This window comes from Chironomus tepperi, unplaced genomic scaffold (assembly GCF_022539635.2).
Source record: "Chironomus tepperi strain 1889 unplaced genomic scaffold, CSIRO-AGI_Ctep_v1 contig_219, whole genome shotgun sequence".
NCBI classification, from domain to species: domain Eukaryota; kingdom Metazoa; phylum Arthropoda; class Insecta; order Diptera; family Chironomidae; genus Chironomus; species Chironomus tepperi.
In genome coordinates, this window is record NW_027226341.1 from 1,163,619 (window position 1) to 1,181,500 (window position 17,882).

A 17,882-nucleotide genomic window follows, 5' to 3' on the forward strand; every position below is an offset into this window, starting at 1 on the left:
TTCTTCTACAGCAATTGCACTAAATTATAATTATTTTTAAAGTCAACTAAGAGACATTGAAAAGTGAAATTTATGATCGCATAAAGCCAGTTTTGTACAGACAACTTTTACATGAATCAAGATTAAGAATTCTTCTTTCTCAACAAGAAATAGCAATATTCCAATAAATTTTCAATAATCTCAAAAATTATTATACCTACAACTTGATAGTTGTCATGCAATCCAATGGAGACTAAAAATTTTTATGCATCCCGATATCCGTGTATATATTTTTTAAATTAATAATTTTTTCATAAATCTTCTTCATGATCAAATTTGTATTCATGTTCATTTTTGCGTATCAACTTAACTTAAAGCTGTTTATATTTTTTCTCATTTAATTTAATTAAACACCATTACTTTTCTCTTCAAGTGAAAAAGTATAATTATTGATTATCAGTTGATTTAATTATGTATCACCCAACGCGCATGTTGTATGCCAATAAAAGAATTAAAAATAGTCTTCGCGCAAAAACTTGTCATCTCTTCATTACTTTAACGTAAATCAATTAGTTGTTCGATTGAAAGGCATCGATGTAGAATAATCAATTACAATCACCATCCAGTGCTTCTTTTAACGCAACTCGAACGTTTATTCACAATATTTGATATTAGAAAGAATGTTGAACAATTTTTGGTTGTGCTTGCTTAATAGTGGCATATTGTCCATTCTGTGTCATTTATTAAATTTTTCAAAATTCATTCATTTTTGAACAATTTGCAAAGGTAAAGCTAGAAAAGTGTTTAAAGGGTCTAGGTAGTTAAATGCGCTTATTATTTTCGTAAACCATAAAGACTTTTCTACTCATTTTCCTCTTTATAGAAAAATACATAAATATTTTCTATTTCGTTGAGCAATAAGTGATCATTCGATTGGACAAAAATTACAGCATAAGTGTTTCGCTCATAAATAAAACTAATATTATTGTCAATGACTCTGGACAATTGGCTATAGAAAATATTTTGGATAACGCATATACACAAAAACAACAAGTTGAATAAAAAAAATAATAATTTATGCTACATTCATTTAACGCACATATGACATTTATTAGCGCAAAAAAATTCATTTTTTACGACATATCCGAATTTTATGTTTGTTTATTTGCCGTCATTTCGGCACAAGCTTCAATGCATTTAAATTGAATTAAGTATTGATGCTTCTATTGATGTTTATTCGCACTCAACTAGACATCAAATTATTTTTCGGATGATTAACCTCATTATTTATACTTATATGCATTTATTAATTTTTCAATATATTGATTGCATGCATGCATATAAATAACTCATAATTTTGTGTGTGATGAAAATGGAATTTCAATGAATATTAATGAGATTTTCGTACATGTTAAAAATTTATCTTTAACAAAGTATTTTTGTCAAAAATTTATTTTGAAATACATATAAAAATTAAATTGAGGATGAAAAATTGTCATAAATATTTTCAAGGTTAGTGCATTAGGTTTATTCCACAGTAATCCTCATTTATCTTTCAGCTGTTTTATCCTTAAATAAAATTTTTAAACATAAAAAAACATGAGGGTAAGCAGAATTAGAATTATCTGTTCAGCCCTCACCTCATTTTTGATGTAATGAAACATACATATACACAAGAAAATTGACTGAGGCATATACATAAAAGATAGATGTATACGTATTTATATAAGGAAAAGTCAGTAGTAGCACAAAAGTTGAAACAACATTTTTTTTAATTTTCCTAATGGATATCGATCCGTACTTTAAATAACAGGAAGAAGTCGTTTTAAATTGAACTTGTGTGAGTAAAAATGCAAGAGGTGACAAGAATGTTCAAACATTTTCAACTTGAAATGAATTTAAGATTGAAAATTTGTATTTAGTTTATTCGATTTAAACTTGACTTATTGATTACTACAAAATAATTTAGTTTTGTGGGGCATACAGTTAGCAAAATAAATAAGAAAATAATAAACATTTGTGAAACTTGAATAAAACCCCATCAAGCATTATGGATGGGGAAATAATAATTTAAAAATTGATCAGACTTCTTTTAAAATTAATAAAACAATCGAGATTTCTAAAATTAGATTTGAATCAATAAAGTTTTAGAGATTTTCATTATTTTTATAAACTATAGGTGCTAATAAAAAATAGGCGGAGTTCAAAGCGGAATGACAGACTTAATAACTGAAGAAATAATGACTTAAATTGTAATATCAATTCAATTTATCGAGCAATTGCGAGAATGTTTGAATTTCAAATTTTAAAAAATTAAATAAAATTTGAATTTAAAGTGAACAAATAGAGAAATATTTCAACCTACCTACTCAAAGGTACGATTTATATATAAGAACTTTTAAAATAATAATTCCAAATTTTCATTATTTTGCTAAATTTTGGAACCATTTGTAATGATTTTTAAATTCAAATATTTTTCCATACTCATTTGTCAACTCCAACATCTTCGTACATTTTCAGAAACAATAATCAGGTTTTAAATTTTATTCAAAATTATTCCAAAAACTTCTTTCTCTCATATGACATAGAGGCTACATCAAAAGCTACAAAATATTCTTCAAGACTCTTTATTAAGTTTTAATATTTCAAGAAAATTATTATTTTTTGTTCCTTTCTTGCAAAAGGATTTTTTGAAAAATATTTTTTCCACGAATTTTGTGAAATCGATTTTTTGGAAACTTAAATTTTTGGAAAATATGTATTTTGAAGTATAATTAGAAAGGTAATTTTTGAAAAGATAACTTTTGAAAATGTTTTAAAATTTTATATAAATTTTGATAGAAATTTTTGAAAAACTTTGTTTCAAAAAGAAGAAATCAGGAAAATATTAAAGAAATCGAACTCCAAAATGTTCTGAACATAAAAAACTAATGTTCTGTTGTTAACTGACTTTTAAAGATATTTTTTAAAAATAATGTCAAGAGTTTAATTTAATTTAAGTCAATTTTACCGCCAAAACTTAATACAATTTGTTCATATTCTCAAATTTTATTATGGAAAATTTCAGTCATATTTAATGGAAAATATTGAACTTTAACTTTACTCAGCAGCGATATGATTCCATTTACTCGTATTCTTGTAAATAGAATTATCGATTGAAAAAAGAAGCAAAAACGGCTTTAATATTTTCTGCCTAAATGTTTAAAGTCATTTCAACCATTTTGGAGCAGTAAAGAATTTTTTATTCATAAAGTGGAGAGTAAACGTTTTATAGCAAAAAAAAAAAAATACAAAAAGGAGCTTTAATCATGATTTAGAATCAGGCGAAAACATGCGCAATCAGCGTATATACTCATACTACTATTTTCGATCTTGAAAATCAACACCACCCACTACTCGAAGCCAGCCATAGTCGTCGACAACTGTCTCAAATATTCACTGCTATCTCTTTCTTACATTCACATTTACGAGTATGAAGAGAACGACTATAACACATACATAAACACACGCAAAGCCCGTAGAATAGGACGGATGGTAAAATAATCGCTTTGGAAAATTATTCTCAATGTTTTTTAGTTCAGTGTTGACTGGCAGGGCAAGAAGTTATTAATTTTCGCCGTTTTGCATTTTCAAGTGATAATAAATTTTTAACATTTTTTCTCTCGTTCCTTTTTTGGCGTGACATAAAACTGCATCATCATCATCATCTGCTTGAGGGCAAATAAGCTCTTGATGTGTGTAATATTTGTATACACACTCACACACACAGACGTTTGCAAACACGAAACTCATAAATAATAAAAGAGCACATTGGAGGCACAAAGAAAATAAAATAAAAAGTTTCTAAAAGTTTTTTTTTCTCTGTGAGTTTTTTATTCTACGCAAGAAGATGTCATAAATTTTTGACACCGTTTAGTGGGGAGAGCTTTTATTCACATAATTTTATTGCCCTAATATAATGCTGAAACAAACTCAATTTTCATAAATAAACATACATATATCGATTTATGGTCAAAATTGAGTACAAGTTTTTTTGAAAATAAATATTATGTTTGAAAACTCTGTAATACGTATACACATTTTCATGTCAGAACATAAAAATTTGATGAAGTTTTAATTAATGCAAAGTGCCTCACAAAAATTCAATCGGTGAAATTGGATAAAAACTCAAATGATAGAATCAAATATGAAAAAACATTTAAAAAAGTGAAAAATGTGAAAATTTGTGAGTTAGAAAATAGAAAAATAAAAAAATTTTAATGGTAATGACATCAATTGGTGGCCACTTGGCTCACCAAATGCAAACAGATAATTGTAATAGTGATCTAGTACAACATTCATTTATTATGAACCATCATCATCATTCGGAGGACATTCATCCTATATTAACTACAAATATTAGTGAGTATAATAGTAATTAAGCTATTGGAAGTGAAATAAAAGTTCTACAGTAATGAAAACCTTTAAAATCTTCAACAATATTTATGACAACCGTAAAACATGTAAAAAGACATTAAAATATAATTAGTTATGTGAAGCTTATAATCCAATTATCATTTACAAATTAATGTTACCCAAAAGCAGTAAAATTTATCATTCCTAGTCAATCTCTACCTTAAAATTTGCTCCGAAATGCACTGTGGACTGAAATTTGAGAAAATCGGCAAAAATTGTGATTTAAAAACCTGTTCATAACATGAACTGCATATTTTGGAATATTTCTTAAGATATTTTGCACCATTTTAAGGTTTCCTAAGTTGGTAAAAGTTTGAGTAAACTAGAAAATACAGTACTGGATAAAACTGAATTTAATAAATGCGCATACAGAATAAACGTTATGCATCAAGGCAATATATGCGTTACAAGTGTAATGATAGTGTAACCAGTGACGGTTCGACAGACCTTCAACTCAAATCTTGAAGCAGAATTTATAATTCAGAACCACTCCTTTTAAAGGAACCTTCGGTAATTACGTAACGCTAACATAACGTTTTTAGGCCCCTCTCTCCGTACCGTAACTATAGTTGGAACAAAATCATAAGCCAATATGTTTATTCCATAACAAAATGATAAACACCTCTTCATCCCTAAATGTTACGTAATTTACAAACGTTCCCTTTATAATATTTCTGCGTGTAGCCCAATAATATGGCTATGTGCTTCAATTTCATTACATTCCAATATACAGTGCAAAAGCTAAGTAACACAATACGAAGCCAGTGCGCCACCGTGCCATTTTAACTCTTTATAAACGCGCATGTACATTATATCTACAATTTACATATTTCAATAGTGAGTTCTATATTTCTTCAAAGTCTATATAAACATAAAGCATGCATAAAGCACACTTCGAAGATTTTTTGAAATTCCAGACTACAATTCTATGATACACCAATACGGAATGTTAGAAAGTCACCCTCTAATGACTCATCACAAAAAAATCCCTTTGACTTTTTGTTCACAAGAAGATAATTTGAGCATGAATTATTTTGTGGTTATTTTCATTTCCATTCGATTTTTATTTCATTCTTGTTTTGTGTTGATAAATCTCCAATTACTTGTCTTTAAACAAATGCCGAAAATGAGCGAGAAAGAAACAGACAATCAAAGTCATAAAAAAATGTCGCGCCGAGATAAGATTATTCTCATTTTTTTACGAATTTTAAAGGCGCCCAAACCAAAAAGAATTGAAATATATTGAAAAAAAAAATATAAAAAAGACAAATAACTTTGTTAAGAATTAAAAACACAACTTGAACAAAATAATTGATTTATGAGATAAATGTGATAAAAAATGATTATTTCACACGTTAACTAAAATTATTTAAATGAATGAAATTCTCAAAATAGAGCTTCGCTCGAACCATTTTTCTAAGAACATATTTTCATAGAAGAGTTTCTAAATTGAAAATTTTCACTGCTTCGATATATGACTTTAATACTTGAGTTCGAGCTTCGCTCGAACCTCATCTCACGATCATTTATAAAAACAAATGAAAAATTTGGATTCGCTCAACCAAGTGATGCGTTGAATACTTGGTTTTTCGAAATTTCTCATACATATATTTTCATAGATATGCAGTTTCTAGTGCTTGCCGTTCAAGTCGCAAAAATTTGTGAGCTTTGCTCGCCCGACTTGAGGAGATTACAGTACTTTTATAGAACACTATACGTTACTTGGGCATTACAGTAATAGAACACTATACGTCAAGGAGATTACATTTTTGAACATTAGACTTTTATAGATCGATACCCCTTTGGGTAGATTACATACTTTTATAGATCACTTTAAAAATGCCACTGTTCTCAATACTATGTAGATTTACTTTTATAGTCACTAATGATTTGATACAGTACTTTTAGATCACTTTATTTTGGGTAAAAAAGAACTTTACCTCGCCCGACTTGGGCAGATTACAGTACTTTTATAGATCACTATACGAGCCGGGCTGAGCTTCGCTCGCCCGACTTGAGTAGATTCAGTACTTTTATAAATCACTAAGCCTTATAGTCCAGTAGGATCCGTATAATTTCCAGAAACATAAAAACAAGATTCAGTAGGATCTTGGTAGGAAAAAGATTTTAGAAAATATAGTCGGTTCAACAAAAATGAGATCCAGTAGGAATTATAACTTCCAGATGAAGTAACACTTTCAGGCTATTTCTTAGGATCCATTGCAAACATAAAAACAAGATCCAAAATCCAGTTCACTTTAGCCATCGCTTAAGATCAGTAGGATCCATAGGTGCGTCGAGATCCAAGGATTTCACTTCTCCATTAAAATGAGATCCAGTAGGATCCATATAACTCCCAAACATAAAAACAAGATATAGTAGTATCCAGTTTTCTAGACCATTAAAATAGATCCAGTAGGATTACAACTTCCAGATGCACTTTAGGATCCAGTTTACATTAAAATGAGATCCAGTAGGATCCATATAACTCCCAGACACATAAAAACAATATCCAGTAGGATCCTTTGTGCACAATCGTATGGACACATAAATTCCAGTAATCCCAGATACATAAAAACAAGATCCAGTAATCCAGTTTTTAACGATTAAAATGAGATCCAGTAGGATCCATACAACTTCCAGATGCATAAAAATAATATAGGAAGTTCACTTCTATATAAAATAAGTCCAGTAAGATCCAGTTCATTTCGAGATCAGGATCAACTCCCAGACACATGAAGTTCTATAACTCCCAGATACATAAAAACAAGATCCAGTAGATCCAAATTAAAATAGATCCAGTAAATTTCCAAAATAAAAACAAGATCCAGTTCCATTCACTTCTCCATTTCGACACATCATAGGATCCAGTTCTTCATAGACCATAAGATTGTAGGAATTCATAGGATAAAAACAAGATCCAGTAGGATCCAGTTCACTTCTAGACCATTAAAATAAGATCCAGTAGGATCCATATAACTCCCAGATTTTTCCCAGACGCATAAAAACAAGATCCAGTAGGATCCAAAAATGATTTCCAGATGCATAAAAACAAATCCAGTAGGATCCAGCTAAAGATCCATATAACTCCCAGACACATAAAAACAAGATCCAGTTGGATTGTACATCCAGTAGGATCCAGTTCATAAAGGGGAATTAAAATGAGATCCAGTAGGGTACAACTTCCAGATGCATTTACTAAAATTTCTAGACCATTAGAACGAGATCCAGCATATAACTCCCAGACACATAAAAAAAAGATCCAGTAGGATCCATTTTAAAACAAGATCCGTTGGAGTGGTAACTTTAGGATCCAGTTCACTTCTAGACCATTAAAATAAGAAGTAGGATCCATACAACTTCCAGATGCATAAAAACAAGATCCAGTAGGATCCAAATCACTTCTAGACCATTAGAACGAAATCCAGTAGGATCCAAAACTGAACATTAAAACAAGATCCAGTAGGAACAAAATCAAGACCATTAAAATTCCAGTGGACCATACAACTTCCAGATGCATAAATCCAGTAGGATCCAGTTCACTTCTAGTTAAAATGAGATCCAGAGGATCCATATTCCAGATGCATAAAAACAAGATCCAGTAGGATTTCACTTTAGACCAAAACGAATCCAGTACCATATAACTCCCAGAACATAAAAACAAGATTAATATAACTCCCAGACACATAAAAACAAGTCCAGTAGGATCCAGTTTTCTAGACCATTAAAATAAGATCCAGTAGGATCCATACAACTTCCAGTGCATAAAAACAAGATCCAGTAGGATCCAGTTCACTTCTAGACCATTAAAATGAGATCCAGTAGGATCCATACAACTTCCAGATGCATAAAAACAAGATCCAGTAGGATCCAGTTCACTTCTAGACCATTAGAACGAGATCCAGTAGGATCCATATAACTCTCAGACACATAAAAACAAGATCCAGTAGGATCCAGTTCACTTCTAGACCATTAAAATAAGATCCAGTAGGATCCATATAACTCCCAGACACATAAAACCAAGATCCAGTTGGATCCATATAACTCCCAGGAATAAAAACAAGATCCAGTAGGATAGTTTACTTCTAGACCATTAAAATAAGATCCAGTAGGATCCATACAACTTCCAGATGCATAAAAACAAGATCCAGTAACCAGTTCACTTCTAGACCATTAAAATGAGATAGTAGGATCCATACAACTTCCAGATGCATAAAAACAAGATCAAGTAGGATCCAGTTCACTTCTAGACCATTAGAACGAGATCCAGTAGGATCCATATAACTCCCAGACACATAAAAACAAGATCCAGTTGGATCCATATAACTCCCAGACACATAAAAACAAGATTCAGTAGGATCCAGTTCACTTCTAGACCATTGAAATAAGATCCAGTAGGATCCATATAACTCCCAGACACATAAAAACAAGATCCAGTAGGATCCAGTTCACTTCTAGACCATTAAAATGAGATCCAGTAGGATCCATACAACTTCCAGATGCATAAAAACAAGATCCAGTAGGATCCAGTTCACTTCTAGACCATTAGAACGAGATCCAGTAGGATCCATATAACTCCCAGACACTTAAAAACAAGATCCAGTAGGATCCAGTTCACTTCTAGACCATTAAAATGAGATCCAGTTTTCAGTTCAATTTATTTTTTTGTTTGTTTACAAAAATGTATTTTGCAATAATCGACTATAATTTGGACCAAAAAAAGGCAGTTTTTTACATCTTGTGCCTTAATGGAAGCATCTTATGGCTCCAAAAACAATACAGTTCTTGCCATACCCATTCCCTACCAGAAGCAAAAAACCCGAAGTCTTAGTATTGAGTTTGAAGAGAGATATCGTGCTGATTAACTAACTAACTAACTAACTAACTAACTAACTAACTAACTAACTAACTAAATAACAGAAAGTGTTTTTTTGCGATATCTCTGCACTGGAAGCACCAATCAAGATGCGGTTTTCACTGTTGGATTGGTATTTTCAGGCACAGACTTTCCACCATTGGAAATATTTGTCAATTCTGTAAGTCTGATGCAGGAAATTAAAAAAACTGAAATTTCAAAATACCAAAAGCAATATATTCACCCAAATTGAAAATTTGGTGTGAATATGATATATTGAAAAAAAAAATATAAAAAAGACAAATAACTTTGTTCCTTTCCTCAAATAGAATAAGAAAGAAGAAAAGAATACTGTCGATATATGACTTTAATGGTAAACCTCAGAATTTTAAACAAATGATTGGATATGATTTGAATAGGTTTTTAAAATACATATTTGCTTTTCTCGTTACTGATGTAAGTCGTCAACATTTCTTGAACATAGACTTTCGATACCCCTTTCATATTCACTTTAAAAATGCCACTGTTCTCAATATATGTATTTACTGTTAATATTTGATACCAGCTTTATTTGAAAAAAAAACCTTCATGTTCTCAAAAAGATGCAAAATATATCGAAACAAAATAATTAAATTGAAAACATCTTTTCTTTTGCAAAAGAACAAAACTGGTTGCATCGCTTACAAGGTGCGTCGAAATTTATTTCTGGTTACATTCAAATGACATTTTCGTAGGTGGTTTCGGCACTTTGTTTCATATTAACTTTATTTCCTTTGTGCACAATCGTTGGTCATAAATTTAATATATAATTTTTAATGCTCCATATCAATAATATAATTCTATATAAATGTCTTCGAACATGAAATCTGAGGTGCAGAAAATTAATAAATTAAAATTTTTATTTCTTTCGTGTCATAGTTCTTCATAAATATTGAAAATTGTAGGAAGTTTTTGAAAAATGATTTCCTCAAATGAAAGCTAAAGATTTTTCTTGTACATTTCTTAAAGGGGAAGGGGTTACTTTACTAAAGAGCCCGCTTTTAGATACCGTAGTGGTATTTCTGAACCATGAGAGCATGCACTTCTTGTTAAAGAAACTGAAAATTATATTTGTTTTCTGAACAAAATCAAACATTTAGTGATGTTTAAGCTATTCTCCGTGTTCGGAATATTTTAAAAGTATCATGGAAAAATTTAACCATTACAGGTACACACAGTTAACTATACATACGTGTTATATAACTGTTTGTGTGCAACCTATGCACCTCGAAGGTTTTAAATGTCTTATAAATAACTAAAAATTTTAGCTAAAGAAGCTAAACCAGAACATAATTCCAAAATTTCTTTCTTATTTCGCTGGTAGTACATTTCAATTGTGAATCATGGCCTCCTTTAGATGTATCCTGAAACTGGTCTTATGGTTCTAGCCTCTGGCTACCGTTTGAAAATTTCCAATATCAATTGAAATCCTACATCTGTCAAGACTTGAAGATTCAAATTTTTTTTTATTGATATCGAAACAAAAAAAAATTATTTGATATGATGCGACACCAAAATTTTCTATTTTTGACGTGTGCCATGGGACAGAAGAAGTTGTGCACCACTCAGTTTAAAGCATCCATTAAAGAATTTAAAAAAAAAATTAAGATTTTTTATTAAAATATTTATATGAATTTTTAAATTCTTAAAGTAAACGAGTGTTAATTCCAAGTTATTTTAATGAGCAACAGTATCTTTAATGATCAGATTCTGAAGTTTAAAGTTCACTATTGCAAAAAATAGTGATAAAAATATTTTAGGGACCGTAAATTTATGTGATTTGTGTCATCCAAAAAATGTTCAATAATATTGATTTTCGTAAAATCTGTTGATGTTATAGACGTGATTTTACTGCTCATGAAGAATAGAACAAGGAGCTTGTTGAATCATGTAATTTATTATACATTTAATCAGATACTAAAGGAATTAACATTTTCTGAACGGAAAGGAAAAAAGAAAAGTTATATTTGGTCACCGATCGTTATTAACTAAAAGTGAATAAGAAGTAGAAGCAACAGACATTCTTTTCTTCAAGTCTTGTTTTCTGTGATGAATTCCTCTGTTTACCTGCCTGCTCTTTGAATAACGAATATATTTTATCGTATATTTTGCTTCTCAACACATGAAATAATTTTATTTGGATTCATTCCTTAAGTCAAGGAATCACATTTTTTTTCTTTTTCTTTTTGCTGTATTTAAAATCTAAGTTCTGTTTGTCTCTGATTCTCTTTCCACACACAAAGCACTGTGTTTCGAAAATTGAATGATTTAAATTTTATGTATGAAAAAAGACAATATAAAAAAAGTGATAATGATGCCGCTGAAATGAAATAAAAATTAGAATATGTAAGAGGTATTTGAGTTGAATGTGCGGTGTCTTTTCTTTAAGATCGCGCAAGTCTCTTTTTCTTATTTTTCTCTTGACTGCGTTTATTCTGTTCGGCATTTTTTTACCATCTTTATGATATTTTGTAGCTGTTTATTTTATTAATGTAATTAATGATCTTTTATTTATTTTATTTGATTTAATTACATCATCAGAAGTCAACCAGTTTTTTAAAGAAGGAACGAGAATAGATGAAAGATTGATGATGTTTTGTTTAGTGCGGCTATATTCTTTTGGATTTCAAAGCATCGAATCATATGCATTGTCAATAAAATTATAGGGATAAAATTGTACAACAATGTCAAATATAGAACTACCGAAATAAGAATTTAGTAAGCTAATCATGATTGATCAGAGCCTAAATTTCAAATACATACACGTATTAAAGCTTTATATATAGACGCGAATTTTTAGCAACATAACTGAAAAAAGGGAAAAAAATAAACATAAACAGGTTACGTGTTAAAAGACACTAAAATAATAAAACCTGCGGCTTTGGAAAAAGAAACTTTTTATGTTTCTCTTCTCCTGTTTTCTGGTGGTTAATTCAGACCTTTACTTCACACACAGTCGTTGATCTTTTTGGGTTTCCTTCGTGGAATTTAAAATTAATTTCTAAGAATTAAATCCCATGACGATACGTAAGATAATGAAATCTTAAGAATTGAGATATTGTGACATTGAAATAATTTTTATAAATAATTTAAGCATTAATATTATTGATTATTGAAAAAGAATTGAAACAGTAGTTAAATGAAAGCATGTATTGGAAACTCTTTAAGCTCTCTCTTTCCATCAATGTGAATAAATAATACGTTGTATCACGTAACAAAAATAATTTTTTATCGCATTAAGTCACATGTGAAGACACAGAAAGGAATATAAAAAAAACGACTGAAGCTGATCTGACTAAGAATACTTTACTCTTCCAATATGAATCTACCAACTCCAGTACACGGAATGTTGGCTTAACAAAAAAATAAAAGAAAAATGAACGTAAGGAGAGCAACACTCTTGAGTCGCTTTTTAAAGATTTACCGGCAAGATAAAATCAAGTTTATGTACACAATCTGTAAAGATTTTCATTTGTGTATAGCGATGCCGTGAATCCATGTTCTTGTAGTCTCCTTAATGATTCTTCTGCATATTTATTTATATTTTTTTTTTCTTTCATTTTCACTGTTACATCTTTTCTTTTATCTTGCCTATATTTTTTCGACAATCTATACCTATTTGAATTTTTATTCCATGACAAAAAATCTTCAAAAATATTTTTTTTTTCTTCTTCCGATATCAATCTGAATTTATATACAATACCTTCCTACTTAGCTCATATTCGTTAAATTTAGGCTTTATAGTAAGTTATGTTTAACAACAATTAGGGGTTACTACTAGTTTTGAATTGTATTCATACGATGATCAGTTTTGAATATTATTGTTTGTAATAGGGTTTACCCTATTACCTACCTACAGATTCTATTTAGTATAAATGAACAAGAAAGCGAATGAAGAAAAATTTAGTTTTGGAATTTTTTAATAGATTTAACCACGAAATAGTCTGAAAAATACTAGTTTTCAAAAATTCATTACATCAAATTTTTGTTCTTTCAAGGACAAAAAAAAATTTCGAAATTTGATTTAAAAATGTTGTAAGGCATGCTTTCATCTAATGTCGTTGATGTACCTTTTTGTCATTCTGTCATTCCGCTATAAATATAAAAATATGATTTTCTTAAAAATAAAACTTTTTACCAAAATGCTGAAACTTTTTGAGAATTGCTCCTGCAAACAAGCTTTGTGAATCTCAGATTCTCAGTTTTAATATGTAAATCCCCATACAATGAAGGAAATCATTAAAATAAAATCTTCTCACCATGCTTGATGAGATTTTATTTTAGTACTTTTATAAAACAGACGAAACTTTTTCTTAAAGGGATTTTTCTTATCATCGTCCGGAAATGCAGCTTTAATCCTATCCGTTATTCGTTTTTTATGTCATACTGCTTTGAGTTCCGTTCCTTTTAAGAACGTTTTAAAAATAGTGGAATAAAAATTGAAATTCGATGTTAGAGTAAAGAAATAGAATCCTATAAAGTATTCCTTAAAAATCAACTCTTTTGCCTTAACTTGAATTTAATACTAAATTTAAAGCTTTAATATTTTGATAAAAATACGTTAAGCCATCCCCTTACTGAAAAGCAAGATATTAATAATTTTCGGCAGATTTTAGGACTGTCTGCAAAAAAGGTCATTAAGTTTTTTTTCAGAAGCGGGACATTTTGTGTTCAAATCGGAAAGCGGGATTTGTATAAATACACAAGTCTACCCAAGATGCTACTTTCTGTGGTAGTGTATATTTTTTGCAGTAGTTTAACAGTTTAGCTTCTTGAAAATTTTACTTTTTGACAATTTAATCGTAAAATATTGGAAAATTAAAGATTGAGAAAATAATCTCAATTAGTCGAAGAAACTTAATGATCTATATTAAAGCGTGAATTTTTGTTTTCATATAAATTTGCATTTAGCAAAATCTAAAAGAATTCCAAGGAGAATTCATTAAACAAATACTAATGAGATCCCAGTTTATAATTTTTTTTTTGAAAAGAAAAAGAGGCTTTAAAACGTTAACTTCAGAAACTGATTATAATTTAGGTGTATCACTAATTGTGTTCAATTGATTTTTTAAAGAGTCGCGTTGTTGATTTTTGGTAAACTTTTTTTTTATTTAAATATTCAATGCTAAATTTTTGGTTTAATTAAGGTTAAAAAAAAAAAATATTGTAATAATCTCATTGAAAAGGCTTTCACTACTGTAAATTGAATGTATAAGTGTATATTGAACCGTTATTTAATCATTAACAATTATATTTTATTTTTCATTTCTTTAGAGAAACAAAACTATTCGAATTGCGTTGGGTGTGGAAGACAAATTCATGATCAATATATTCTTCAGGTTGCACCAGATCTCGAATGGCATGCAGCATGCCTAAAATGTCAAGAATGTCGTCAATTCTTAGATGAAAGCTGTACATGCTTTGTTCGTGATGGCAAAACTTATTGCAAACGAGATTATGTTAGATTATTTGGTACTAAATGTGATAAATGCGGATGCTCATTCAGTAAAAATGATTTTGTGATGCGAGCAAAATCGAAAATTTATCATCTCGAATGTTTTCGATGTACAGCTTGTTCTCGTCATTTAATACCAGGTTGGTAATTGGATAGGGAGATAATTATCAAAATTTGATTTAAATCTCAATTGATTCGAAGCTCATCTTCGTATTGCAAATTTTTTAATTCTTTTCTATTCTTTAAAATTGATACAGGTGATGAATTTGCATTAAGAGATGGTAATTCACTGTTTTGCAAAATGGATAACGATGCACTTGATAAATTAGCACAATCGGAATTGGACTCATCGGGAATTGAATTCCGGGAAGGAAATAATCAAATAACAACAAACAGTACGGGTAGCAACAATAATTCGAGTGAATTTGGCTCCATGTCAGGTAAATTGCGCTATCATTAAATATATCACACATTTTCATTGATGATAATTATTGATTGGCGACATTCTCATTTTTCCTGTTGTTGACATGTTTTCACGAAAAATACTTGTCATCGTGATTGACTTATTCATATCTATGCTTTCTTTCCATGAAAAAGTATTTTTCTCCTAAGCAGAAAATCTTCAAAGAAATTTTACCGTCATTTATCATGTAGTATCTAAAACATCTAATGTACTAATAAATTATTTATCAATCAAGACATTAATGCTAGCGACAATTGGAAAATATATTTGGTTTTGCGGACGTACCCCTTGGAATTCTTTGAAAAATAAAGTTCAAGTGGATTCTCTGGAAATATTTGTTTTTTCCAAGTTTTTTCGTAATTATTATTCATAAGTAAATTTGAGTAATTTCTAAAATTTGACTGTAAACTTTGTAAACATACATCTAATTCCGGCTTAGATCAAAAAAGCAACACAATTTCATTCGAAAAGTATTTCATCATTCGAAATTTTTTATCTCAATGTCTATATAATGCGAAAAATGTTAATGATGTATTTTCTTCCATCATCAATCCAAGTATTCATATGATCATACTTATTTACGATTTAAAGCAAGTGTCTCAGATCTCTTTAGACTCTCAAGTGATCATAAAATGATTTTCCGAATGTTTCTTTTATCTAAATTACCCACTTTTGAGTTCCTTTTGATATTTTATTACATTTGTTTTTTTCGTCTTGTATTCCCTTTATGATGCTCTTTGAGTCTCTATATATACATACATACATCAAGATGTACTGGACAGAAGATACTATTTTAAAGAGGAAGAAATCATGTGAATGGATTTTTCATGCCTTATTACATGTTTTTTAAAGTATCGTTCTCATAAGATGATTTATTACTTTAAATAGCCAGTGTCGATCTTTAATATTTCCTCTTTGCTCTTATCACGTCTGACTTTTGATTAAATTTATGACTAATATATATGTTGTTTTTTAACTTTATTTACATATATACAGAGTCTGAAAGTGAAACGGGATCGACTAAGAATGTACGTGTTCGAGGGAAATCATCAGGTTCGAGTGATGGCAAGACACGAGTTAGAACGGTACTCAATGAGAAACAATTGCATACTCTGACGTAAGTGCCAACAAAATTTTAGTTTATTAATTAACACTTTCATGCATACCGAAAAATCTACGATGCATAGAGACAGTAAAATAAGACACCATACATCCAAATATGTAGAAATATTTTCAATCAATTAACTACAAAGTGACAAATTTTTTCACCAATTATGCTTAATTAAATAGACTTTTGGACATATTTTTTTTTTTCTCTTTTTCATAATATAAAACTTTTCCATTCATATTCTATACAGAACGTGGTTTCAAATGAATCCAAAACCAGATGCGTTGATGAAAGAGCAACTTGTTGAGATGACTGGTCTTTCACCGCGGGTGATTCGTGTGTGGTTTCAAAACAAGGTACTTCATTTAATTAAATTTATAAAATATGTCATATGATTTTATTGACATATCAAATTTTAATTTCAATTTAATAGAGATGTAAACATAATAAGAAAGCAAATCAGCTCAAAATACAGATGGAACAGGAGAAGGTAAAATTTTTATTAATAAATTTTGCAATCATGCAACTTTTCTGATCACTTTTTTATTATTTTGAAAAAAGGAAATGAAGCAAATTGGATATGGCCGTATGCATGGAATTCCACTTATTGCTGCAAGTCCCGTAAGAAATGAAGAGTCGCCAGTAAATTTGCAAAGCTTTGATGTTACTTCATTTCAACCACAATGGAAAATGATTTCAGATTTAGCAATGAACGCAGATTTGAAAAATAATGGAATGATGCATTCCCCTGCATATCAAGACATTGTAAATCAGGTGTGTAGAAAAATATTCATGTTTTAATATGTGCATGCCTATCAATACATTAGCTTTTAAGTTCATTTTTCCTCACGAATTACTTTTTTGTTAATTTTTCTCAGAACACTTCACCTGACGCTTCTTATGATAGTTTGCATGGTCCATATGAGTAGATGAATTTTAAATTTCACAAACAAACCAAAACAAACTTTAACTGGAAGTACTATTAGCACATACTTTATTTCACTTACTTTGTTCTCTAATTCAATTACTTATGAAAAAATTTATCGAAAATTGTTTAATAAAACCACTTTTTATTATAAAAATTGATTTCCTCTCTTTACTTTAATTTCTCATGATTATTCTTTTTTCAAAAGATTTCCTGTCATTTCCGAGATGTAAGTGTATAAGCTTCACAAGCAGCATAAAACAAAACATTAAAAAAAGTTATTGATGGCGGTTGGATGCGACATGAATGATGTGTCAAGAACTGACGAAAACTTCTTCGCTTTCAATGCGCAACTTTGCATCTAGATGTGAATAAAATGTGTTAAAAACCTTTAAAGACATGTGTAATTACAATTGTGAAAATAAAACTAAAACTGAATGAGAATAAAAATGTGTTTTCAAAGAAATTTAATTTAATTCTTTTGCTACATTGCCTTTTATTTTTTTCGGCGATTCTTTCAATATTTTTGTTTTCAGCAAACTCAAACTATATCATAGCCCAGAGGGCGAAATCTATTTTTCGGCTAGAACCATTTTTTGGTGG

General features: G+C 29.7%; 1 protein-coding gene across 2 annotated transcripts; it reads left to right on the forward strand.

The window, feature by feature from the left end:
• The first annotated feature begins 3,548 nt into the window (after positions 1 to 3,548).
• On the forward strand, positions 3,549 to 17,755 carry LOC139090599 (insulin gene enhancer protein ISL-1-like). Of its 2 annotated transcripts, none has more exons than XM_070640364.1 (8): positions 3,549 to 4,380; positions 14,603 to 14,923; positions 15,041 to 15,223; positions 16,243 to 16,363; positions 16,605 to 16,710; positions 16,788 to 16,844; positions 16,916 to 17,128; positions 17,488 to 17,755. In XM_070640364.1, the coding sequence occupies exons 1-8, from the start codon at positions 4,239 to 4,241 to the stop codon at positions 17,518 to 17,520; spliced, it is 1,176 nt and encodes a 391-aa protein (XP_070496465.1). In that variant the 5' UTR covers positions 3,549 to 4,238; the 3' UTR covers positions 17,521 to 17,755. The 2 variants fall into 2 exon arrangements, with proteins under 2 accessions (XP_070496465.1, XP_070496464.1); XM_070640363.1 differs by lacking the exon at positions 17,488 to 17,755 and adding an exon at positions 17,233 to 17,440.
• Positions 17,756 to 17,882: the final 127 nt, after the last annotated feature.

What these genes read in the sequence shown, in the direction of transcription:
- LOC139090599 (XM_070640363.1), top strand. Translation starts at nt 4,239, where the DNA reads ATGGTAATGACATCAATTGGTGGCCACTTGGCTCACCAAATGCAAACA. An exon ending in TTCTCGTCATTTAATACCAG is followed by an intron (nt 14,924 to 15,040) that starts GTTGGTAATTGG and finishes AAATTGATACAG; the next exon opens with GTGATGAATTTGCATTAAGA. An exon ending in TACAGATGGAACAGGAGAAG is followed by an intron (nt 16,845 to 16,915) that starts GTAAAATTTTTA and finishes TTTTGAAAAAAG; the next exon opens with GAAATGAAGCAAATTGGATA.